This window comes from Lagenorhynchus albirostris, chromosome 4, assembly GCF_949774975.1.
Source record: "Lagenorhynchus albirostris chromosome 4, mLagAlb1.1, whole genome shotgun sequence".
Classification (NCBI taxonomy): domain Eukaryota; kingdom Metazoa; phylum Chordata; class Mammalia; order Artiodactyla; family Delphinidae; genus Lagenorhynchus; species Lagenorhynchus albirostris.
The window spans coordinates 128,174,241-128,202,088 of NC_083098.1; the positions used below are offsets into that span (position 1 = coordinate 128,174,241).

At 36.5% G+C, this 27,848-nt stretch overlaps 1 protein-coding gene across 1 annotated transcript in view; it reads right to left on the reverse strand.

Annotated features, from left to right (window-relative positions):
- The window catches only part of TNIP3 (TNFAIP3 interacting protein 3), a 90,219-nt gene extending 62,707 nt beyond the window's left edge, over window positions 1–27,512 (reverse strand). Inside the window, exon 1 of the mRNA XM_060147423.1 lies at window positions 27,433–27,512. Coding sequence (XP_060003406.1) covers window positions 27,433–27,464 — 32 coding nt within the window. The 5' untranslated portion in view covers window positions 27,465–27,512. The remainder of the gene's footprint in view (window positions 1–27,432) is intronic.
- Window positions 27,513–27,848: the final 336 nt, after the last annotated feature.

Genomic DNA, 27,848 nt, shown 5'->3' on the forward strand with positions numbered 1-27,848 from the left:
GACCCTAGATTGCATGAGATGTTCCAACTATGTATTTCCATAGCAACGTGTATTTCCTACAGTAGGCAGCTTATTACACTTGATTGCATGTCTACTCACATGTATCCTCCATTAGATTAGAAACCCCTGGAGGCAGGCACAGGTTTGGCTTGCTTATCATTGTAACTCCAGAGTCTCAGAGTGATTATGAAATGTTTGACAAGAGAACAGATAGTCAAGAACAACTAGGTCTGAGGTCAACAAGGATGCCAGGTAGTCCTGAAGGACGGGACGCTTATATTAAAAAGTCACGTGTAGGCTGCTCATCTGTTCTCTCTAGACGTGTTCTCTCCATGGGATCTATATGATTTCTTCCCTCCTCATCTCAGTAGTCAGCCTCTGGGAGAAGGAGCTGACAAAGTCTAACAGCTATGGAGATTGTAACAGGGCACACAACTTTCTGCTACAAGCCATAGAGCTTTAGGCATCAGCAAGCAGCGTTCTGGAGGGATTTTGGAGTTGTGGAGTCCTTCCAAATTCCCTGGAATCAAACCTATAGTCAGGTTGATGCTTGAGAAGAAATATAAGTCAGGATAAAATCTTGTCCGAGGGCAAGTAGTAAGCATGATTCTCTCCTCTCCTAACAAGTTTTCTGAGTTTTTATTGAGAGAAAAATGACACCGTTTTTAGATCTTAGATCTTCTGGATAGACTGAGCCTGGAACACCAAGGTTTGTTAGGATGTGAGTTTCTCTACTCCAGGGAGCAGGGACCCTGTTGGAGGAACAGCAGAAAGACGAAGAAGTCACGCAAATATTGCTACTCTCCCTACTATTTATTATGGGGTCGAAAACACACAAAATACACCCTCTAACAGGGATACAGGAGGGACATAGCTTGAGAGTTTATGGGTCAATAGGGGATAGATTCCTTGGTGTTTTTGTTACTATTTCTTTTGAATATGGCAGACTATCATGAAGGTTGTTCTTTATTTACTTAAAATTCCATTCTTTTGAAGAAGCAGAGACTATAAAAAGTGAATACTCTTAAAGATTCAGGTGTTAGGAAACATAATTCCCAACCAGCATTGTGAATAAGTTAAGCCTGTTACGTTAAGCTTGACCTGAAGGTCAAGAAAACCTTGGCATTTTAGCGTTTGTATCACGTGGTTAAAGCTTTTGCACATTGCTCTGCAGAGTAAATATGCTCATGCTGATTTATTGAAAACAAAATTAAGCTAGCTATACATGCAGAGCAAAATTATATATTTTATTGTGAATGTTGAATGATGGCAGAGAATGCCAGCCCAAAATATGCCACTTAAGCATAAGGATTATTTTGAACAAAAGATACTTGAAAAACAGCAGATACAAAAAAAAGCATTCTGATCTCCCCTTTTTCTTCCTGAAAACAGGAGATAAAACTCCCTTGTGAAAGATGTCCCCCTATACTAGGAAGAAAGAAGCATTCTTATCAAGGATGGGAAATTAAGACGAAGAGAAATCTGTACAAACAGACCTTGTTAAAATAATTCTTATCTTCCTTTAGCCTCATCATATGTTTCAGTTACTTTTCCCTAATTGTCTTTCTTTGATCAATTTAGTATAAAAGCATTGTATACTAGGTTTTGCCATTTCTTTGGGTCTTCATTTCCTAACCTCTTAGGCTCCCATGTCACCAAAAACTTGTTTGTGCGATTTTCTCCTATTAAGCTGTCTTTTCTTGCAGAGCCCATTCAAGAATTTTCCTCCCCTACACTGTACTTGGAAATAAGCATTTCAACAGGAACATTAAGTTATATATTTTACAATTGTATCTATATCAAAAAAGCAAAGTAGATAAATTAGATCTGGTTACACTCATCTGATATAACCACATTTTGGTGTCAACTATAGTTTTCCTTTAATTTATCAAAATGTATCTCTTCTTTACACAGTACCAAGTTGTGACATTCTCTAGGAAGGTCGGAAGACTAAACTTTGGAAGTCTAATTATAATATTTTCCCTAGTATCTCATTGCTGTTTAATATTGAGTATGTATTTAGGTAAAACATATGATCAAATAAAACAATATTATCTTAAAACTATTCTCTTAACTCAAATCTATATTGTTATAGCTGAATTTCATTGGGACAAATATTTGAAAGGACTTTTTTAAGGAACAGCCATTGGTAAAATAATTTTATTCAAATTATTTTAAATTATTGCAGAGAAGGTGAGAAAGTGATACTTTTAATAACTATAGCTGAAGTATTAAGTAATTTGGACCCCCATATACTTGAGAGCTGTATAAAAATTTTATAATAGGAGAAGTAGTTTACCTTTCTATTTCCTTGATCTTTAAGTAATACTTATTTAAACGATATCAGTTTAAATGTGAATTTTTCACATCTGTGTTGGAGTTTCATTTCAAGATGTGACTACAGTTCTCGATTTTAATTCATCAGCAGTTTTGAAGTTTGCAGCAGTACATAAAAGTACAGAGCCAAGTGAGGCAGTTTGCAAGCTGAATCTACAGCTGATTCGTCTATGGATGGTGAGGAAATAATGGAATAAATTATGGAGACATTTCTTCTGCATAAAATTTTTGGGAGATCTCAGATTTGGTAATAGCTTTACCAAAAGTCACAAACTGACATACGACAATTTGATGTCTTATCTTGTGATCATGTGTCTCAATTCTCTTGTCTAGCTGATAAAGTGAGAGCCACATTTTATTGGATCCCTTGCATTAGTTTTGTTAGAGGTGGTACATAATACACTGAATCAAATCATTATGAGTTATTAGTATGCGTAGAGTAAACCTACGTATTGAATGAGAACTGCTTCTGAAAACTTTCTACAGAGCTATATTATAAACAGGTTCATTTGCAGTTGGAAATATTGCATTGATTAAATGATGCCTCTAGAGGGCACTCTGCATTCAGTTCAGGTAGAAACTAGTTTCTGATGTTGCTCACATTTTCTGTTATATTTATTTTGAATTTTGAGGTCAGCAGAGAGAGAGAAGTGTGTGGTGTGTACATTTGTAATAATTGTAGCTTTTTTTTTTACCGAATTTTAAACTTTTAATAAAAATTTTCTTTCTTTTTTAATAAAGTGTTTTTTTTTTTAATTTGCTGTTGTTTAACATTTATGTAATAGACTTACACTGAATAGCTTTCCTACTATAGTGGTAAGTTAACTTTGTTAAAGATTGAAATGGTCTATATTCATTTTCTTTCTTTCTTTCTTTCTCTGTTTTTTTCAGTGTTCATATGGATGTGAAATTGATGAGCCTAGAATTTCTTTTTGTGCTAGAAATTAGGAAATACCTAAAGAACTGGTTAAACATGGGACAATTTCACATCAAAATAAGTAGTGATATAAATGCATTCTAACTCATTAAATAAAATAGGATTAGTTAATTTATACTGATAAAAAATTTAGAAATAGACATAAATGGGGACAGGAGAAATCTTTTTTCTTTATGTTAGAATACGTACTAATAAATGTAGAAGAAATTATGGTATCAGAAATTCACTATTTGGCAGCCATCATAGTAATAATTTAAATAGGAAATATTAATGGATGCTAAAACTCATGCCTGAAATTTTGATGAGGAATGGCATCTTTACATCATTTCATAGGATCTCCCCCCCCCCCAAATACTTAGTTAATACTAAAGGAAATACGGAAGAGTAACCTTACATTGGAGAATATTGGCAGACTCCACCTTAACGGAATGATCAAGAATAAAATCACCTGTAATGAGAAAAATCCAAACTGACCATCTGATAGGATGCATCAAAACATAGCTTCACATCTATGGTATTCCTGCTAAAAATGTATAAAGTGTTAGGTCATGAAAGTCAAGCAAGACTGGGAAACTGTCCCAGATTGAAAGAGGCTAAAAATCATGAAAACTACATGCAATCTATGTTCCTGGATTGGATCCTTCTTTGTCTAGGAAAGACACGAACAGAATAATTGGCAAAAACTTGAATGGCTTTGAGGATTATATGATAGTATTGTAACAATGTTCGTTTTCTGATTTTGATTCAAAGGGGATCAGAATTTGCCACACTCAAAATATGCCACTTTGATATGAAGATCATTTTGAGTTGAAGAATCAACAAGTATAGTAAGAGTTATCAGCCCTCCTTGATCTCCCTAAAAGCAGGGCATAAATTTCCTTTTGTGAAGATGGCATAAATTTTGCCCTTTTCCTATACCAGGATGAGAAGAACAACTCATCACCGGAGATCAAAAGCCGGCAACCAAAATGAGTCTGCATAAACAAACCTTACTACAATAGCCCATATATTTCCTAGTTACTTCCATACAATTTATTGTCCCCTGAAGCCCAAACACTATTTCCTTTGCTAAGAAGGGTATAGAAGCTCCTGAGTCTAACTTCTTTGAATTTCATTTCTTTTCTGTGAAATCCCATGAAAATACAAACAGTAATAAATGTGTATTCCTTTTCTCCTGTTAATCAACCTTTGTCGGTTAAATTAGCAGGCCCCCCGACACTGAACCTAACAGGGTAGAGGAAAAGTTTTTTTCTTTCTTGTGGTTACATGGGAGAATGTCCTTGGTTGTAGGAAATGCTCATGAAATAATCCAGTGTTAATTTATTTCTGAATGGCTCAGTTAAAAAAAAAAAAAAAGAAAGATCTTGATACACTTAGAAATTCTTGGGAGTTTGAAATTATTTTAAAATTAAAAAGTACATAAATAGTAAACCTAAAAAAATAAAATCGGTTTGACACTTTATCTTATACTCAATGTAGAAACCATCTTATGAAAATGAAGTTAGCATTTCATTATATTGCAGAAACTAAGATGCAGGCCTATAAATCTTCTTTGAGATTTGTGGAATTAGTGCAAACTGAAACAAAGCAAAGATGATTTAGTGTTTTGCTTTTCTAAAAGAATGTGGAAGAAGAGCATGTGTGTGAATCAAATTACTTTGATAGTCTGTTCTAGCCCAAGGATTCCAAAAATGAAATGAGCTATTTCCACCATAATATTTAAAGCCCAGGTAGGAAAAAATACAAAATAGATAAACAAGACTCCCAAACCTTGAATGTCTTCATCTTTGCTCTGTAATGTCTGGCATTTCACCTCCCTGTGGACTTCTCATAATAAACATATTAAAAATTGTTGAAATCCTCAGATTATAGAAGCCTGCCTTTGGAAATGTGGGTTAGTGCTAAAATCCATGCACAACAGAAAAAGAAAAAACCCAAACTCAGGAAGACTTTTTTTCTCATTTAATTCAACAAATATTTCTTTAAAACTTCTTTGTGTAATAAAGTCCATTAACCTTCAAGAGCTTATGTCCTCATGATTTTGGGTGAGATTCCAAAAGAAAGAAATGTGCGTAAAGGGAGTGTTTTTCTTTCATTAATTACTTTTTTTTTTAAACACATTGATATGACTTTTGGCATCAAGGAATAGCACAGGGGTTTAAAATGGATTTTTAGGGACTTCCCTGGTGGTCCAGTGGTTAAGAATCCGCCTTCCAATTCAGGGGATGCGGGTTTGATCCCTGGTCGGGGAACTAAGATCCCACATGCTGCGGCACAACTAAGCCTGCATGCCGCAACTACTGAGATTGCGCACCACAACTAGTGAGCCTGTGTGCTGCAACTACAGAGCCCACATGCTCTGGAACCTGTGCGCCACAACTACAGAAGCCCTTGCACCACACACCACAACTAGAAAGATACTGCATGCCTCAACTAAGACCTGAGGCAGACAAAAATAAAATAATAAATAAAATGGATTTTTATCACAGCATTATTTTTAGATTCAAAAACTATAAAATAAAACTATTGTTGACCTTGTGTATTTCTGAGTAGAGAGAATGGATCATTTATTCTTGAGTGAAATGGAAAAAAAAAACACTGGTTTCTCTTTGTTATAAAACATCAAATCATTGAATTTGGAAGGAATTATCACGGGTCATGATTATGCGGGAAACCAGCAAAGTGAAACAGTTATTTGGTATAAATTGTTTTTTGTTCTTCAGACATCTTTACAAGATTGACATAAAAGCAATTCAGGTATTTGTATAAATGCAACTACACCAAGACTAGAGGAGGCGTTCCTAAAACACGGTAAGTTAGAATACTTGGCAGAAAAAGCAAATCTCACATTTAACTGGCACTTTTGAGATCAAGTGAAAAAAAAAAAATCATCTCCAAAGGCCAGGTAGCATTCTGTAGTGAAAACAAGACCAGCAGGTGGGTGAGGTGACATTGTTCTGATGAGCGATGACAGAATAGATGGGAAACAGTAGCATTCTACTAAAAAAATGACATTCACCTTTACTCACCTGACACTTGTTGAAATATGTACAAGCACACAGTCCCCTGGCCAGGCTAGTCACAGCGATGGCAGCGTCTACTGAGCCAGGCACTGCACTAAGCACTGTATATGCTTTATCGCATTCACTCCATAGAAGGCCTCCTTGAGGTAGGCACTGCTTCCCCTGTCTTACAGGTGAGGAAACTGAGGTTCACAGAGATGATTAACTTGCCCAAGGTGAGCTCTTCTCATTGCATTTCATTGAGCACAGCTTTTGTGTAGATGGCCAAAGGTAAAGAATTAGAAGAGATCACAAGTTCTAATACTGGTAGAAACAGATCTTTTTAATAAACAGTTCATTTTTCTATATAAGTACTTTTTAAAAAAAAAAAAGTAAGGAAAGAAAGGGCCACATACGATGTTCGGTTTTTAAGAGCTAAAAATTAGGAACTTGTTCAGGAAGTAATTGCGTGTGCTTGACTGTGCAATGGAGATCATAACACAATTAAATTCAGAATTCCAGTGAAGTTTGGAAAACTAAAGAATTGGTCAGACTTAGTCATTAAAAATGGAATTATAAATAGCCAGGGAAAAGTATTTAGTTGTGAAGATGAAAAGAATTAATAATTAAAAATATACATTCATATCAAATATAAGTATGTATATCTAGTAGCATTTTCAGTAATAAAGACTTTTATAATGAATATAATAGTAATACAACTTTAATATAGAATAAAATCGTGGTAAATTTATCTTTTTCCTTTCTATGCACATATATATTTTTGTAAATTGGGACTAGGGGTATATAAAGTATTGTATTTTTTTTTCTGATTAATATATCATCAGAGTATTAAAGGCCTTTCCTTCAGTAAAGAGATCCATGAGTAGCATAGAAATTCAATTTAAAACATTCAAGAACAAATATGAACAGACTTGGCTCAAAGTATTAGGCTTAATGAACTTAAACCAGTTAGAAAGTTATCAGTACAATGTAAAAGTTGTGCTCATCAAGTAGATGGCTGTTCAGAGTTAAGAAACTTGATTTTTGACTTAACTGTTAAAGATTTTGAGTGTCCCTTAACATCTAGGGCCAAGCTTAAGTACACATAAGATCTATTCCAAGCCTAGCTATAAAGCTAAACATAACCAAAATTGTGTGGGACTTCCCTGGTGGTCCAGTGGTTTAGACTCCGTGCTCCCAATGCAGGGGGCCCGGGTTCGATCTCTGTTCGGGGAACTAGATCCCACATACGGCAACTAAAAGAGCCCGCCCGCTGCAAGGAAGATTCCACACATGGCAACTTAAGCTCCCACATGCCACAACTAAGACCCCGCAGCCAAATAAGTAAGTAAATAAATAAATATTAAAACAAACAAAAAACCAAAATAGTGGGATCCACCCAAGAATTCTGAAGGAATTTGAGGACAAATTTAGGATTTTTCCTCAATATTTATTAGCCAACACAGAAATAAGGCTTGCTAATACTATTTTAATTATGAATAGCCATGTAAGAAATTCAAAGACCTTATCAGTGAGAAGTAGAATTTATGATACAGATTTACTAACATGAAAGTAATTTAAGCAGTGGAAAGAAAAGTTTCTGTAAGGACAAATCTTGCTTGATTGATTAAATACACACATAAAATCTGTCCACTAAGATTATAGGCAAAGGCAATTTAAAAAAATTGAATGCATATAAAAACGTTTTGTCATGTTTTAAAAATAGATTCTAGAAAAGAACTGAAGGGAGTAAGATAATAGACAAATTTCTGGGTGAGCATAGTGATCTGGTTTCTCTTAGGGATCTGGGCTAGGAAAGATTTCATTTTTTTTTTTTTGTAAACTACAGGAAAGGAAAGGTAAACAGTAGCAATGAATGACATTTTAATAAACTTTGCAAACCAAAATGTTAAAGCAAAAGGAATGGACTACAGGAAAGGTACAAAAACTTAAAGGAATGGGCTGAAAAGTAGTACATGACCTTCATTGTAGAGAATCACATTCAGAGAAAATATAACCCGAAACATATGAGTTTGATATCTGTGGCCTAAATTTTTAGTTACAAAGAGGTTTACATGGCACTGAAGGCATTGAGGATTTTTTCCTTATGAATCATCCTCACAGTGCTACAGAGGTAAAAAAGTAAAATAAAAAATGACTGGATTTTATCATCTATCCCTTCAGCAAATAACTATTGAACATCTATTATACGGCAGACACTCTTCCTAGTGGTTGGCACATTATCTCAATGAGCAGAAAAGAAAAAAAAAAATGCCTCCGCTTGTGGAGTTTACAGGATTTCTTACAAACGGCCGCTATAACATTTTCCTGCCTCCAAACAAACTGTAATGAATTTGCTGTCAAGTTCATTAATGAACATGGCTCAGAAGATCCAGTGAGGGCCAGCTATGCTGATCAAGAAGATTCACTGCCTGAAGCTTATTAAGAGTTTAGTATATCTGCTTGGAAGACATGAGTAGGTTCAAAGAGAGTGTTAACAAAATCATGGGATACGTTATGAGAAGAGCCCTTCCTCTCAAAAGTGACTGCAGTTGGCGCTGTGACCCTAGTTTTTCCTCATAAAATACTCATACAGCTCTGAGGTATTTAAATTAAAATAATATAATAATTATGGAGCTTACTAAGAAAAAGATTATCTTTAACATGCAATGTTTTTAAAGAGGTGTTTTGGAAAGGGTATAGACCTTCTATGATGGCTAGAGATAGAACGTTGGAAAAAACTTAGGAGGAGGTTTAGTGAAACTAGCAACAAAACAAATAAAAAACTTGGGAGAACCCAGATGCAACATGGCTGGCTCAGTTGAAAGCACTGTGCAAGGACAAGAGAGAAGAGAGAGTTCAAACCAAAAAAAAAAAAAAAAAACCCCAAAACAGAACAAGAAAATCTAGAGGAAAATCAGGAGAAAAGGAAAGCCGAGAAGTGTTCGAGGAGATGGGGGCTGGTACCACCTTAGGGACGCTGTAAGTGAGGAATGTGAGAGCCAGGAAAAGTTCAGTAAAGTATCTGTAATATCGGTAGGCTACTGAGCTTAAAGATATATCGATGAAGCTCATTGTTACTTTGACAGCAGTTTTCACTTAAAAGTAAAAGAAGTCGGGCATGGGGCCTATAAGAAAGGAGTCTTGCTATTCATGTAGCTTGGAAATACCCCTGCCTGGGCAGGGAAAACAAGGACTCTAGGTGTCTTGGCCATGAGTCAGGGTCAATGGATTAGAAAAGGAAGTGGCAACTGGGAATCATTGATTGAAGATTTCAACCCATGACTAGCTGAGAGATGTGAAACTAAACTAATAACTGAACTGATTTTTATCTTCCAAATTTCCCCCCCACAGAACTGGAACTACTTGTGTGCACCTAGCTACAATGGCTGGGGAATAACGTCCCAGAGAAGAGGAAACAGGTCATGTCAACCCCAAGACACAATGTCTGGAGTTGAAGCATCCCTCTGATACCCTCAGATAAGAAAGGAAGCTAAGGAAGCTTAATCCTTCTGAGGTGACAGGGCAGGTAACTTGTCAGGGTAGCTCACTGAGGACAGCTCTGTGGGTGGTTGTGTCAGAGCACCTGGCTGGTGCTGCGGAAGGCTGGGATCTCACCCATGCTTCTCTGGCCAAGCCAGGAGCTCTTGCGTGGGGCTGCATACACCCAGAAAGAAGAGCACCTGTTTCTCAATTACACAAGGGCACTCTCTGGGCTAGCAGCGCCCTGGAAACTGTGTCCGCTGTCAAAAACCATCGTCAGAGGCAAAGCCCATACCTGGCAACATTGGGGTGGCATTTGACATTTCTTCTGTTTGTATGTTGAGACATGGCAACCACCTGCGACTGGTTCTTTAGTGCCCCCAAATGGACACAGACACGCTACAGGAAATTCCTCTTGCTTTTGTTCTCACCCAAATAGGTGACACCAGCCACACCTGAGAGTGCTAAACAGTGGGTTTACTGGGATAACTGCAGAAAGATTGTGATGAATAGGACACTATAAAAATGACAAATTCCCTCTGCATAATCTTAAATTAAGAAGAGGACACTTTTGAGTCCAAGATTTCTCAAAAACCTCATAGTAGGGGCCTCAACTGTCTTTATTTAGACCCAATTTCTCAAAACTGTACCTAGTTAGAATTTGCTAGGCTCAGGGGGGTTTTCCACACCTCTGAACAACGTTTTTCATCTTTACACAAAATTTTGGCAGTTGGCAGCTGTCGGGTCACCAGCAGTCTCTGGATGCAGAAAGGGACCCCTGAACACATGTCCTAACTAGCAGGCTCCCCGCTCCTCTGGTGCTTTAGGTAACCACTGCTGATTAGAAAACATCCTTTTCCTATGACAGAACAATCTAGTTCAAACAGAACTGTGGCTGACACTGTGTGGCTGATTTAACGATCAGGGAATTACTGCCAGCTAACAGGCATGTTGATTATATTTTCCTCAACAGATTTTTGTTCGTTTGTTTGTTTTGTTTTTATTCCCGCAGAGAGCTTTTTGTTCCTTTTCATCCAGCATATTTCTGGAACCCTCAGCCCAGCTGGCCATTTCAAGTCCTCTGCTCAGGCTCTATTAAGAGGAAAAACAGAACTGTACTGGAAAATAATGTACCTTAGGTGGAACTAAATCCGGAGGGAAGTATTAAAAAGCGAAACTGGCTCTTTGGATCTGCTAGGTGAGAGTGAAAGTAAAGGTCACTTTTTGGTAAGAGGCTCTGAATGTTAGTAAAAGCAGAACTGTCTGTTGGGGAAAAGAGTAGGAGTTGAAGGTCAAGGGGGAAATTTGGTGGCTGCAATAACTAGAGTTAATTTATGAACGGACTCTAGGCTTCGTCAGTGAATGCTTCTGACGTGCCTGAGTGAGTAGGGGGCAAGAGAGGAAGTTTGGGGTGTGAGGAAAGTCCAGAAAACATGCTAATCAAATGTTCCACAAAAGGGGACAACTGGGTAGCCATATTGATACTTTAGTTAGTGCTTGGAAGGACCAGAGTAGGACTCAGCACCGAAAGCACGAGGCTGTTCCATGCAAGATGGTGTGTAGTCACTGGCCTGCTTCTGACAGAGCAGCAGGCCCCAACATAGAACATCTGGTTGTTAGACATCGTTTTGTGTCTCATGTGTTTAAAATTCATTTCTAAGCATTATTTTGTATGTTTCAAAAAGCAAAACACAAAAACAAAAAACCCCAAACAAAAAGTAATAAGCTTTCTAAGAGGAAAAGGTAATTATGGTCCTTTACTCTGTGCATCATGATTTTTGCCTTAGGCAAATTTAGAGCCAGAGTTTATCACTGCTTTGGGCCATACACATATCTTTCTCCACGTTGCTTTCCCAAGCCTATGTCAAGGGAAAGAGCCCTGCACCTGGAATCGGAAGATCTGTATTCCAGATGTACCTCTGCCACTAACTAGCTGTGATTTGAGCAAGTACTTAGCTCGTTCTTTGTCTAGTAATTAATGCATCCATTCATTTATTCAGTGGCCTTATACTGAGAACCTGCCTTGTGCATGGTAATCTCATTTTCTTCATGTGTAAATTAAAGGAATTACCCTAGATCAATTCAATGTTGGAATCATATCATTAATTTTAAATGTCACCTTTTTGTGAGAACTGAGATAAAAACCTAGGTCCTCTGATATGATACATACACTTATTCTGCATTTATCAAAGCATTAGGCTATGTATTTTCAAATAAAAGCCTGTTTTATTTTTTTCTGTATTGTACACTATAAAAGTACACCCACTTTAACAAGCCAACACTAGAGAAGATTAAAAAATAATAAACTTATTCTTCCCTCAGTTCCACCTTACTGTGATAATTAGTATTTGCACCAATCCCATATTCTTCTCTATACTCACACAAATATGTGTATATTTATATGATATATATGATAATTTTTCTTCCTTTTCTAAAAAAGTAAAATATAGTCATATTATACATTACCCTGCTAATTATTTATTTTGCATTTTTCTGAACATTCCTCCAGGTTCATACATATAGATCTAACCAATTATTTTTAATGGCTGAATAATATTGAAAATTATAAATGGGCCAAATTTATTTAACTATTTCCCTATGATGGAATATCAAGTTGTTTCTAACAGTTTTTTCTTTTTGATGTCATTTTAGTTAACGTCATAAAAGAAATATTTGTCTAGATATATTCTTACATACTGGTGCTTTATTTACATAGAATAGATTTAGATTGTTAGCCAAAGGGTATAAACGTTTAAAATTTAACAATGCTTCTAGATTACTTTCCAAATTGGTTATAGCAATTTTCATTTCTATCAGCTATATATAAGAATTTCTATTTTCCTACAACTGACGTCAGCTCTATGTGTATTAATATCTTTGCCAACAATGAGTATTCCACTGTTGTTTTAATTTGTATTTTCCTAATTACCAATGATGTTGATCCTATTTCAATATATTTGTTTTTATTTGCTTGTTCTCTTCTGTAACTGTTAGTCTTGGCTCTTGACTGACTTTTCTTTGCGGATGCCTTTTCCCTTTCCCATTTGCAGTACTTCTTTGTCTAGTCATCATTTTAACAGGTAGAGGTGTTACAGAAAACAATACAAAGCAAGGGAAGTGGGATCAGAACTATGGAGTGTCAGAAGTAGGGGAAGTAGGGATTCCAACTTTATGTAGGGTAATCAAAGGCAAGGCCCACTGAGAAGGTGACATTTGAGCAAGCCTTGCGGGAGGTGTAGGAGTGAGCCTGTGGCTTATTGGGGAAATGGCATTCCACTCCCTGCTGTGTCAAAACTCGAAGGCTAGAGCTTGCCTGGTGTGTCCAACGAACCCAAGGAGGAAGGTATGCCTGGAGTAGACAGAGATGGAGGGGAGGTTGTAGTCAATAATACTAGAGATAAAAGGGAGCCAGCTCATGGAGGGCTTGTAGGTATTAACAAAATCTTGAATTTTACTCTGAGGAGATGAGGGTTTTGAGCAAAAGAGTAATATGATGTGACATATTTTGGAAAGATCACTCTGGTTGCTGGGTTTAGAGTAGCCTGCAGGGAGGCAAGGGAAAACGCATGGAGACTACTTAGAAGCTACTCAATAATCTGGGCAGAGATGCTAGTTGCCCTTTACTGAGACAGAAGACTGAGGGAGGAGCAAATTTGGGTAGTTTGAGAAATGAGAGGTCTACAAAGTATTCATTATTGTCAGACGCATTTTATCATAGACACATTACTTAGTGTTCTGACTTTTAAAATAAAAGTTTACTTAAAGGTGTTGAAATGTTAGACTTATATATAACCTGGATCTTGTACTAAGCCCCTGAGGGTACAGAGCTATCTAATTTTATATTTATGGGGGTTGCCTCTTGACATTTTGCTTCAAAATAGAAACAAATTTAAGTATCGACTCCAAAGGGCAAGGAGCTAAGAGCAGAAACAGGTGGTCAGGTAGAGGAAAATCTTCTCATTGGAAAAGAACAGTCATGGAGAGTCACATTAGTGAGACTACTTTACATGTGGTCTGGGTTTTTTTGTTTTGTTTTATGTTTTTTGCCGTTTGTTTGTTGGTGTTGTTAAATACCCACAATTGAAGAGAAAAGATAAAGGGACCGTGAAAGTTCAGAGAATTGTTCAGAGGCGTAGAGAAAATTAACCTCAAGATCAGTAAAACAACAGTGATCAATGATGTATAACTGAGAACATAAAGAAGACATTAAGCTTTGACAGCTTTAAGTGCAGGAACTTCTAAATCATAGAGAGAAATTAACAAGTCTCAGGAAAATCAAAGATTTCATTAATATTAAATCTATTCTAGTTTTGTAGAAACCAGGATACACTAATGCAGATCTTCCTTGATTTATGAGATGGGGCTACATCTCAATAAACCCGTCATAAGTCGAAAATGCATTTAATACACCCAACCTACCCAATATCAAGGCTTAGCCTCATACTACCCTACAGTTGGGCAAAATCATCTAACGTCTAACACAAAGTCTATTTTATTGAATACTTTACTGAAAGTGAAAGACAGAATGGTTGTATGGGGACAGAATGGTAGTAGGTGTATTGGTTGTATGGGGACAGAATGGTAGTAGGTGTATTGGTTGTTTATCTTCGCAATCGCCTGGTTGACTGGGAACTCTGTCTACTGCCACCGCCCAGCATCATGAGAGAGTATGGTATGCATATTGCCAGCCAGGGAAAAGATCAAAACTCAAAATTTGATATATAGTTTCTACTGAGTGCATATCGCTTTCACACCACCATAAATTAAATAAATCATAAGCCAAACCATCATAAGTTGGGGACCTCTGTACATGATTTATTAAATGTTGATGAATTAAGCAACTAATTCTATATAGATGCTCTACTTCTTTAAATCTCTCTAGACTATTTCATAAGTCTGGTGATTTTTAAATGTTCTATTTAACTGCTCTAACACTGAGTTAAGGTATTAATATTCTAGTGAATTATAGAACCTGAGGAGAGGGTTATAGGATCCCCCAAATTTATAACCTGTCAGTCAGAAGTATAGGTGGCCCCTGTGACTGGAATTCAAAGTGAGGCCAGTCTTGTGGGACTGAGCCCTTAACCTGTGGGGTCTAACTCCAAGTAGCTAGCGTCAGAATTGAATTGAATTGTTGCACACACAGTTGGTGTTGGAGAATTGGTTGTGGAAAAAGTCACTCATTTGGTGTCAGAAAAAAAGATGTTACAATGGGCATAAGTGATGCTTATATAAATCCAAGCAGCATTATACACAGAAAGAATATTGCCTTGTAAATTCAGATCAGTAAAGTTATGGAAAGTCTCACATGTATTCATGTGTGTCTCTGAAGCTCTATAAAATAATTGCAGAAGAATCAAGGTCCTCTATCCTTTGACCCCAGATGGGGTGAGATAAATATTATATATATAATTTTACTATGTGATTTTAATTCACTCACCAACAAATATTTATTGAAGTTTACTATGGGCCAAGAACTGTCCTCAATGCTTCTTATATTTCTTATTGTAAGAAACAAGTCAGTGACACATTTGGGGGCATTATATAGACTTCTACCTAATTTTACATGACTGCTTCTAAGTATAGAGAGAATTATTGACACCTGAAATATTTTTAAGGTGAAACATTTTCTAACCATAAACTAAGTTGGTTGTTTTAAATGCATCTGTAGGATGACTGAATGCTTACTATGTGTCAGAAGCTCTATATGTATTATCTTATTTAATCCTTATGACTATTATTATTCCCATCAGGAAGATGAGAAAATGACGATTTTTAGAGAGCTTAAGTAATTTACCTAAAAAGTGCGATTTGAACTCAGGCAGTCTGACTCAAGAAACCACACTTTCCACCACAAGACTGTTTTTAAATGGTGTCACTGATATAGTGGGTGCTCTTTACTTGTCAGTAAATAAGAACTTCTATCAGCTTTGCTCAAAAGGATAGCTAGGAGTTTCTCTGAGCCATTGATGAGAAGGGGTCTCATCATCGTCTAATAAATTATACCATATGATAAAGAAAATAAAGATTACCACTATATAGAGATGAAATAAATCCTTGTACTCTGGAACATTTCTAAGAGTCTTAAATTGAACCAGGTTTGGTAATCATACCTTTGATAATAAAAGTGCATGTGTTTCTTTAGGGGATTATTTCTCAATATATTGCCTGGACTTCTAGATTCCTGTTACATTTTAGCAGTTGCCTAATCCAAATTCCTCCACACATCCTCCAAAATGCTTACAGATCAACAAGAAGGGCAAATAAAATCCACAATAGGGATCTGTAGCATAAATAAGTGTCTTAGCCTGCTCAAACTTCCATAAAAAAATACTGCAGACTGGGTGGCTTCAACAACACAAATTTATTTCTCACAGTTCTGGAGGCTGGGAAGTTCAAGATCAAGATGCCAGCAAAGTAGGTTTTATTCTGAGGCCTCTTCTCTTGGCTTGCAGATTGTGCCATCTTACTGTGTACTCTCATGATCTCTTCTTTTTTTGCGTGTGTGTATGCATGTGTGGAGAGAGAGAGCTCAAGGCAACTCTCTGATGTCTCTTCCCATAAGGACACTAATCCTATTGCACCAGGACCCCACCCTTATGACCTCATTTAACCTTAATTATCCCCTAAAGGCCCTATCTCCAAATACTGTCATATTGGTTTAGGGATTCAACATATGAATTTGGGGAGAACACAATTCAGTCCATAGCAATAAGAGACAGAGAGTACTACAAATTTCAATCTCAAACCAACAAAGCTAGATTTGGGAACCATGCCAGAGCAGGGTCTGGTGAAGAATGAGTTGAAAAGAGGAGCAAACCCATTGTGGTCTAGTGGTGATGAACATCAAAAAAATCTCCCTGAGAAAAAAATGTCCCCATTATTTCAAAAACAGATACATGACAGAATCAAGTTATTTATATTGCCTCTCCTATATAATCTGTATCTCAGAATAGTCATATAGTTTTGGGGAAATTTTTTATAGAATTATTCTACATAATAAAGAAGACATGGTAGAATGCTCTATTGCTATTTTATAATCATAATAATAAATGAATGGATCTAAGCAATTATCAGAGGCTGATAGTAATCCAAAAAAGAGATGAGCAAACATTAAGTATTTTCAGGTAGAAGTATACAATGTCACCTATAAAGTAGTCTTGCCAAATGAATAAATAAAATCTGATTCTGACCAAGCCTTTAGATCTAAGGAGCAATTTATAGTAAATACAGTGGACAGAGGAACATCTATTATATGATCAATGTGATTGCTGTTGGCAAACTCTATAAGTTACCCAGTTTCTTCAAGAGACAACAACAGCAAAACAAAACAAAACAGCAACCACAAAACTGCAAGAAAAAAAAGAAGAGGAAGCTGTAGAACAAAAGATAATTAGCTAGAATTATCAAATGTTTGATCCTAGTTCAATAAACTGTAAATAGAAACAAGTCAATTGGGAAAAATCTTAACACTGGATATTTTGTGATTTTAAGGAATTGTTGTTAAATATGTTAGTTGTAATAACGATATTGTGGGTATGTTTTTTAAAAGAAATACTTATCTTTCAGAAATACTGAAATATCCACAGATGAAATGACACCTTCGATTTTTTTCAAAATAATTCAAAGTTGGGGGATAGGTGTGGATATAGATGAAATAAGACTGCCCATGTATTGAATATTATAAAAACTGCTGTGATGATTAAGGGCTTCACCATAATATTCTCTCTGCTTTTGTATATGTTTGAAAATATTCATAATATATTTTCAAAAGGAATATATCAGAATTTTGAAAAAAAAAAAAGGAGGTGAAAGTCCCCTTCTGAATGAGAAAACACTCAGAACATGTCTGAGAACTGGCTTCTGGGGACTCAAAGATCAAAAGGCCGCCATCAAGAACTGTGAAGAGGCTGAGACTTTCTCCTTGCAGGCTAACAATTTAGCCCATCAGTGTTTCATGGATACTGACAGAAGAGATGACACTTATATATCAGAGACAAAGGACTTTATTGCTCACAGAAATAGCAGTAGCCAGGTATTGGTGTTTTTGATAAGCTGGGCTAGTTCCTCAAGCCTAGTTCTTGTAGCGAGGTGCAAAGGTAGCCAGGTAGCACTTGTGACCAAGTTTATTGCATTACAGAGGAGGAGCCCTGATCTTAATAAAATGAATATTTTATACTGGACAGTAAATATGACTGCCGCTGCTATGAAGGAGGACACTATATTCCAAAACTGTAAGCAATTGTGCCTTTCAGTCCAGAGAAGACATTACTTTTGTCTTCTAAGAATTTTTTTAAAATAAATGTCTTGGGAAGGTAACCCAGAACAAAGGCACTCAGTGTCTCTGCTTGTAAGACATGCATGAACATGAAAGACCCATGCAGAATTGTCCCCTGACAGTGGCGGCCTTGGGTGGGCACCACTGTGAAGGAGAGTATGAGACTTGGAAGGAGGAAGCATCCTGTGGAGTCTGGTGATGAAGGGATGTAATAAACCAGGCTGTGGAATTGAACCCTACCTATAAAAACAAAATCAGAAGATACATTAACCTTGAACACACCAACCACCAAAGAAAAAGCATTTATCTTTACCATCAGAGGAGGGTCCTCTTGAACTAGGAAACCTAGTAAGACATTCTCACCAATTTTACATCGAGACATCTATTATTTCCAGTCTAGGAAACTGATTATAAAATGGGCAGTTGACAACCACTAAAAACTACAAGAAGAAAAACAGAAATTGAGAATCAACAGATTTTAGCTGATCAAAATATTCTCTAAAAAACCAAACATGATGCACAGGAAAACTGTAAGAAAACTCCAACAAGCTTTAAACATCTCTAAATAGACATTTTTAGATATAAAAGAGGACCTTAAATCATAAATTCAAGAAAACCCAGGACAGAAGTGAGCAAAAGCACAATTTAAGATGAGATATGACCAAATTCAGGAAAGAAAAATTGAAAAAAAGATAAAAATCATCTCATGGGTGAAGGTGAAATTACAAAGTATCCAAGGAAGAAGAGATTTAGTTAAGAGTCTCATAAGAGATTTTGAGTAGAGGAACAAAAATAAAATGAAGAAATAAATAGGATCAGAAAGGAAGTGCTTGATATAGAACAGAAAAAAATATCCAGTACACATTTGATTTTCCTGAATAAGAAAAATAAAGCAATGAAATAGAACAGCCATTAAAACTATAATCAAAGTAAAAAACGAAATCTTAATTTTATTTTTGAAAGTGTCCCCCTACCCCCATATGCCTTCGAAATTACAAGACAGAGTCTAGTAAAACTATTTAGTTTTTAAGAATCCGTCATCTGGGGTAAAAATTACCAAGAAACTTACAAAGTTTCTTGACTGAAACATGAGAAGCAAGACAAAAATGACACAGCATTTTAAAAATAATTTTAGGGGCTTCCCTGGTGGCACAGTGGTTGAGAGTCCGCCTGCCGATGCAGGGGCACGGGTTCATGTCCCGGTCCGGGAGGATCCCGCATGCCGCGGCTGGGCCCGTGAGCCATGGCCGCTGAGCCTGCGCATTCCACGTACCGCAAAAAAATAAAAATAAAAAATAAAAATAATAATTTTAGGAAAGTATGAGTCAAGAATCTTGTATCCAGTTAAGCTGTTTTACATGTATTAAAACTAAAGGAAACTTTGGCAAAAAGACTGCTGATGAGTATTAAAATAGTAGATCTAAGAATATACCCAAGACTAAAAAAAAAGGGAGAACAAGCATGAAAAAGCATTATCTAAATATGGGTTCTGACAAAATAAAAGTAATTTAAAAAGTTGTAGGAGAAGGGAAAAAGTAAAAATTAGCATAAGTTCATAGCTGCATAGATTATAGATAGGAGTCAAAGAGTATCACTTAAATCTAACAAACCAGATAGGAGAAGCCTAATTAAGGGGGAAAAAAAGATCAAGGGAAGTTTGAGTTATTAGCATAGAGTTAGGCAACTACTAGAATAAAAATATAAGCTTTTCTAAATGCAAAAACAAGTACTAAAAATAAGCAAAGAAGACGGATCAAGTAGAGAGAAACATAGTAAATTTAACATTAATATTAACATCAAATAATAGGACAGAATTGAGAACAAACATGCCGATCATATCAACAAATGTAAATGGGCTTAACTAGGTTATTTAATGAACACGATTTTGAATGTGGCTTACAAAGCAAAACCCATACCCTCCCTCTTGCATCTCCCTCCCACCCTCCCTATCCCACCCCTCTAGGTGGTCACAAAGCACCGAGCTGATCTCCCTGTGCTATGCGGCTGCTTCCCACTAGCTATCTATTTTACACTTGGTAGTGTATATATGTCCATGCCACTCTCTCACTTCGTCCCAGCTTACCCTACCCCCTCCCCATGTCCTCAAGTCCTTCTCTCTGTCTGCGTCTTTATTCCCAGGCAGCTGTCTTAATAACCCAGGCATGGCCAGAGGATGATTCTTTTGGAAAGATGAAACCCAAAGCCTCTGGATTGAGAGACAGAAGGCACAGAAGAGGTCTGGGGTGGGGTTGAGAGGTTGCATGGAAATCTACATAATAAACTGTAGTAGTCTGAGATCTCGTCCCTCACTTTTGCTCTAAATAGTACAGCCGTTCATATATCTCAAGACTACAGATTGGAAAGACCCTCACTAGAAAAACCGAACAGCCAGAAAAGACCAACGATTAGAAATTCTGAGGTGGTAAAGAAGGTTCTAGGAAAGACTGCACTGTTGGCCAAAGAGTAACAATCCAGACTGGAGAGAACGACAGAGAGCTCAAGAAGTGAGGATGTTAGAAAAAAAGTAACTCATGGGGTTGACTGTAGAGAAAATAGTATGGGTAGGTTGTCTCACTTGGTGAGAAGGACTTCTAGAAAGCTGACCAACTGAGGTGGCAGAGCAACTTTAACTCCAGTAAGGGATAGTATTCTTAGGAAAGAAATTTTGACCAGAGTGAAGTACTTGGTTCAACAGTGAATAATATTTGGAGCAATAATGACAATGTAGAAAAATTACTCTGTTTCTGGAGGGAAGGTAAACTGGGGTTATTCTGCTTGAGAGCATTGTTAAGTACATGTCAAAAGTTTTAAATTTTTCTGTACTTCCACTCAACACTCCACTTTTGGGAATTTACCCTAAGAAAACAAAGGTGAATGTGCACAAAGATTTAAATACAAGTATATCTGTTGCAGCGTTGTTCCTAATAGTAAAAGATTGAATACAACTTATATGTCTCAAACAGGGCATCAGTTAAATCAATATTGATATGGCTATATAACCGGATATGATCGAGATGAATATTTACTTGGGAAAATATTTATAATATACCTACTTAAAAATTTTCAAAAGCAACCTTTTCTCTATAGTCCTGTTTTTAAAGAAAAAGATAAAAAGAGGTAGAGAGATCTGAAAAATTCTATCAGTAGTTATTTTGGGTGTTAGGACTAAACCTGAGTTTTCTTTTCTTCCTATTCATCTGTATTTGCAAACACTAAAGGCTTCTACGTAAATATAGCAACTCTTAGAGTTGCCACACACAGAAAGAACTGACTTATAACTCACGTTTTACTGTTATAATTAGAAAATAGAAACTATTTTCAAAAAAGAAAGAGACAAGGAGAATAAGATGGCATGGTGGCTGGTTCATTTGTAATGGTCAGAAAAATGTTCTGTTTAGCAGAGGGGCAGAGCAAACTTATCAGCTAAATTAGTCTCCACTTACTCATTCAACAAACATTTCAGAGACTTTACCATGTGCTACTCACTGTGATCAGCTCTCTTCCTATAAAGAGCAACTAACCTTTCAGCAGGTAAGACACAGAAGCAACTGGAAATAACCAGGAATCACATATTGAAGTTTACTTTTCTGTGTAGCTTGTAATCTACTCTAAATTTAGATATAAATGTGAAAAGACTGTCCAAGCTGTATAAGATATTAAATAAATGTAAATCTGATTTTGAACAGTAACACCTCAAGAGTGTCGTATTCAAGTACTGATAATAACAACAGTATAGGGTGTGAAACTCATCTAAGTTTCATTTCTAATATTTACATTTCCCCTCCTGTTTATATTCTAAAATAAATAAAGTGTGATATAGTACAGAGTAAAATAAAAACTTTTAAAAAGGCAAATCATCCAAATGATTGGAGTCTTAAAATAAATTTTATTTCACTTTTTAATGTGCTGATATTTTCTGTGATAATTGAAAATACTGAGCTGGTAATATAAGGAGAATAATGGAACTCACATGGTTAGAACAATGAAAGTCATTGTATTTGGAAAGTAGATGTCTCCAGCTTAGAAATATTTCCTAGATGTGAAACGAAAAAATGATTCCCTAGTGCAGTTTCCTTGGAAAGTGAGGTGATGTGTGATTTAAGTAATTACAATCCTTCCTAACAGAGCAATATATTCAGAATATAAAGTGAGCACTGTGTCAATATAAAAATTAGCAAATGATATAAATGACTAAACACAGGGAATAAAAATTGATTTCAAACAAATTCTGAACATAACCTCCCTACTTTCTAAAGTAAACCTATGTTTGATCAGAGACATATATAGTATTCAAAGTAGAAGCCTACCAGCAATGAAAAAATCCAATTCACTGAGGGCATTAAACTTAAAATTTCAATTTATATGAAGGAATAAAAGAGAAAGATCCAAACCAGAACCAAATTGAATTTTCCAAACTCAAGTCCCTTCATTTTTCCGCATTATTTCCTCACTTAGTGTTTTGATATAACTTCCTGTCAGAGCAGCATAAAGAGAGTTGTGAACTTGTTATTTCCAAATTGCCCTGAAAACTGGAATTTTGCTAATGCAATATCTTCCATCATGTTAATTGGCCTTGAACCACATCAAATTCAAGCCACGAAACTAAATGTACTGCCTTAGAAGGGTCTGTGTATTTAATTACCATGCTGGAGGACATGTCATTAGCTTAAACTCTGAAGCCTTCTGCAAAAAAAAGGGCAACTCAAGAACTGCCACACACAGAAAGAACAGACTTATGACTCCTTCAGCTGGCTGCATGCTGTCTGCAGCCTGCCTGGGGCCTAGTTAGACCTCCAAGTGAGCTCTGTGCCTTCCCAGTTAATGCCAAAGATGTTTCCATTGAGGTAAAAGCTGGCAGATCCAGTCTCCAGATACACAAATTTCATGCTGAGAGGTAGTGCCAGTTCTTCCGAGATTAACTGATAAGTAGCTCCTTTGGAGAATTCTAATTTGGTATTCTTTCCAACAGTATTTCCCCAAACACTTCCTAGCACATGGTAGTAACTTTACAAGTTATTGTTGCATTGAATCAAACAAAGAGTTTATGTGGGCATAAAGTATTAAAAACAGACAGACAGAAGATATACCATAGATACCTTCTTTGGCATTTTGTTTAAGCTGGGCCTTAGAAAATGGAAAGGCTATGTTCATCCCATGGGTGTTGTTTGTATGGAAAAAGCTTTTCTGAAATGTGCTTTATGGAGTCTGGCTGAAAACACAAGTTTTCTAAAAGCCCCCTGTCTTATATCTCTGTGAATGTATCCATCCAATAAAAGTTAATGTTATGTAATATATTACACATAAACACATGCTTGAGATGCTACTTTCTTATTTTGGAAAGAGAAGAGACTTAATTAGACTGTTGTCCAGAAACCCAATGTAACTTTGATGTTTATTAGTTTGAAGAACTATAATTTCTGAAAAACTGACAAATTTGTCTCATAAGTTTAAATATTGAAACTGTTTAAAGCATGACTAAGAATTAACAAAATTTATGAGAAAATATAGGTGAGGATCTGTGATGTTCTGTGAGTAATTAAAAACACTTAGCACTTCAAAATTAATTTCTCTTTTATCTGACAAAACAATGTGAATGGATAGAAAATACATATGCCAGTCTGAGAAAGTAGATGACACCATTCACTTCTCTCTTCACCATGTGGACAGCAACTGTATAAATGGCCCTCCCAGAATAGTTTAATTTAGGGTCAGGTAAGAAGTAGGTTAAAAATGAAGAGGCCAAAAGAATTGTAAAAATGCTTATGATATCATAAAAATGATCATTTTAGCTTTCGCTTACCACACAGTCTTGCTCCAACCAAAATATTTGCCTATCACCCCATAAACGTCCCTACACTGTTCCTCCCTTTATGAGCAAAAAATGAAGCTTTAAGGGATGTTTAATAGCCAGCAGCTTTTTGGCTGCCAAATACTGCATCTGGAGGGTAGTGTACTCTTCATGTATGGGAAGAAAAACCAAAAAACAAAAACCTGTTGTTTAATTTTCTTAAAGTCCACCAGTGTTTTGCATCAAGACATTTAAACGCTTTGAATGTGGGGAAAGACACAGGAGCTCCTTAAGGGCATCTGAAACCGGTGTATTGTTCCCAGAAAGCAATGAATAACAGAGATTGTATTTGACCACGTTCAATACGTAGGTTGAACAAGTGCTAATGTGAGTGAGTTTAATGCCAGGTAAAGGAGGCACGTCATGGGAATTTAACATTCATTTTATTCTACTGTGATTACCTCTACTTGAGGCTATAATGAATCATAATAGTTTTCCTTGCTAGGTAATAATTATAATTTTCTGAACACATAATTTATTAAAAATAAATTTCTTAAAATAGATGTTAGGACAGGGAAAAAATTCTGCTTTAGGAAAATTTAAATGAGGAGCTGGTCTTATAAGAGTACATCAAAGCAAGGATGACCCCAGGATCATGATATATTGAGTGGGGCTGCTTTTTAAACAATATGCTTCGAGATTTTGTTAACAGGAAATATAAAAACCATAAAATACTGTTTTTATTTTGATAGTTTCTCACTGGGATCAAAGTTGTTTCCTCTGCCCCTTTACTTTAGAAAGAAGTTTGGTATGACAACCGTGATATCAGTGTATCACCTTCAAGAAGTGGCAGATTTTACCCTGCAGAACCTAAAACGGTTCAAGTAGGAAGGGGTCAGTTCAGGAGAGGAAGAGGGAAAGATGACCAGCACTCACTATTTAGTTCCTACTCTGTGGCCTCTCATCTCCCTGCTTTCTTCTCTCTTTCTCACCTCCCTTGAGAGGGGGGTATGGACTGCAGCATCTGCCTCATCCACCGTCCTTCTTCTGGACTCCAAGTCATATACACCAGAAAGGTTAACCTGAAAACCATCTCCTGAGCATTTTAAATTACTGTCAAAGGACCTACCTGTCTCATTCTCTTAGAAATACAAAAGTTTTACTACTGTAGAAAAAAATATGTTAACTACTAACTTCTGAGTAATTTTCATCATGGGTAAATGGAGAGACTCTAAACATTAATTTGGGTTGCCAAGGAGAGGGGGCAGTAGAATGGGACTCAGGAGCTTACAGAGTCCTTGTAATTCTCCACCTGGAAGAAAATGGTGTGTGGGGTGGGATGGGATGGGGAGGTAATCCCTACCTCTTTGCATTGTGGTTCTACTGAAGGAAAAGCTAGACTATACATAACTTCAAAACACAGAAACAATAGTTTGTTTGCCTGCTTTTCTTCCTTCCTTCTTTCCTCCCTTCTTCTCTTTCCTTTCCTCTCTTTCATTCTTTTTTTTTTAAACTGGTAAAATTTGGCAAATGTGGGGTATCATCTTTCCTAGAAATCGTTCAACATCATATGTTGTCTTCTACGCTTCTATAATATCTATAGTATCTTAGAGGTTGTCAGTATCATCGGTTAATCCTCAAACTACTCCTGTGAACTGAATTTCTATTTTGCTTACACATTTTATAATCATTTATATGAAATTGATCAATGCTTATTATAGGCCTGCTGCTAAAGTGGGTTATACTGTTGTATGCTGAGTTCTTTCCCTTGAGGTAGATAAAATCTCATCAACGAGACAAGACTTATACATACAGCACAATTATAGAATAATAAACTGTGATGCATAATAAAGTGCTAAATTTATACAATTTATAAATTGTATAAATTTATACAATTAAAGGCTAAATTTATACAATTAAAGGCTAAAATGCTTGTTATTGATACTGAATATAACCGGTTGAGAGGAATGGGATAAATCAGCAATTCTATATTTATTCAAGCTTCTAGTCACTTCCCCGCCTTTGCCAATTTCAGACACTGTGGCCAGGTTAGCCTATTGTCAATCCTTGTTCAGAATTCTTATTGGCTTCCCTTGTGCACAGTCGTGATTCTCACAGTGGAAGTACCTATGGGCTTCTTTTAATGAAAAGTTTTTCACAGACCAAGAATCCTGAGAATATGTCTCCAGATCCATAGGTTATGAGAACCCAAGTTTGAGCAACACCGACTTGAGAACCTGAGGGTAATTATTTCTTTAAATTATCTTTCACTTGAAAGAAATTTTGTCTTTATACACAGAGAAACATTGGCGTGTACAATAAGTCCTCAACTATTTAGTCTCTCACTCAAGATGAGTTTTGTATTATATGCCAGGTGTGGAAGTCAAACCAAAAAGCTCACTGGAACCAACACAAGTCCTCAACTTACCTACACAACTTTTTTGTATACATTCTGCCTTCAGCCTGGAATACGCTTTCCTTTTTCTTTTTTTCCATCTGTCCCCCTATTTTCTTTTTTGCCAGAAACTAGGTCAAACAAATCCTTCTTCACGCATCTCTTTATGCTCACAACTAGGATTCTCACCTTCCTCTGATGCCTCAGGGCAGATTATCTGTGTCTCTTTTATGACACGAAACACTCAACATTTATTATACTTAGGTGTGTGTGTGGCTTTTCGCTTCTAAACTGCAAGCAGCTAGAGGAAAAGGACAGGATCTGATTCATTGTCTAGAAGCAGCTGGCCCAATATCTTGCACAAAAAAAGGTGCCAAATAAGAAGTCAAAGAAGTAACTACATGGGTCAATGACTAGAGTGAAGCTTGAGAAAAGCCATAAATGGTCGATAGAATGTAGAAAGTGACTGAAGAAGGGATTTTTTGTTAAGGGACTTAGTAAATTTCTCATCCTATACCTGAGCTGAGGATTTAAGAACACAGGAGAGAAGATATAGCTACTCTTCACCCTATTAATGAAATAGAGTTGGGACTTCCCTGGTGGCACAGTGGTTAAGAATCCGCCTGCCAATGTAGGGGACACGGGTTCAAGCCCTGGTCTGGGAAGATCCCACATGCCGTGAAGCAACTAAGCCAGTGTGCCACAACTACTGAGACTGCACACCTAGAGCCCATGCTCCACAACAAGAGAAGCCACCGCAATGAGAAACCTGTGCACCGCAAAGAAGAGTAGACCCTTCTCACCACAACTAGAGAAGGTCCGCGCGCAGCAACGAAAATAAATTAAATTTAAAAATAAATTTTAAAAAAAGATATAGAGTTGTTTCCTAGGTGAAAATGTGTGCTATTGAGGAGAAATCATCTGAAGATCCAAACTTGTCAAGGGGAATTTATCAAATACTTAAAAAAAAAATCAAATAACTTCCGTAACTTGCTATGATTCTTGCCCCTTGAAGAGCAGCGAAAAAAAACGTGTTCAAATAGTCCACGCTGTTATCCACCATATATTTCTTATCAACTCTTTATGGTTGTATCCAGATAAGTTCTCGTCTACTCTTAATAGACTGAAAACCTTTGTCTGGAAACTGAAGTGCTCCTACTAGAATATTACTATTAGAGGCATGTATCCTCTAAATAATGTGTCTGTAATTACCTTTCAGAATCTTCTGACTGATTGGTGAGCATGACTAATTTCTCTTCGTGTTTCTCATTTTTATTTAAGAGTCGTCCACGTGGAAACTAAAAGGAAAAAATATGAAGAACATGAGACTTGGCCGTATCTCAAGGGAAGATAACTACGTCAGTCAATGGAGGAGAAACCACTTGTTAAATGCATTTTTCCCAAAAGCCATGTTTTTATTCTCATGTCTTGTTTTCAGCACTGACAGTTACGAGAAGACAGACCGTGAACTTGCCTTCTGTCTAGTTTCAATCAAAGGTAAAATACTGGGTGTAAACATAAGGACCCAGTCTTCCAGTTAAGGAAGAGTCTCATGACAGGGAGAAATTGTCCAGGAGCAAGTGAAGAAAGCTGGAGATTCCAACGCACGAGTCATAAACTGTTAATGC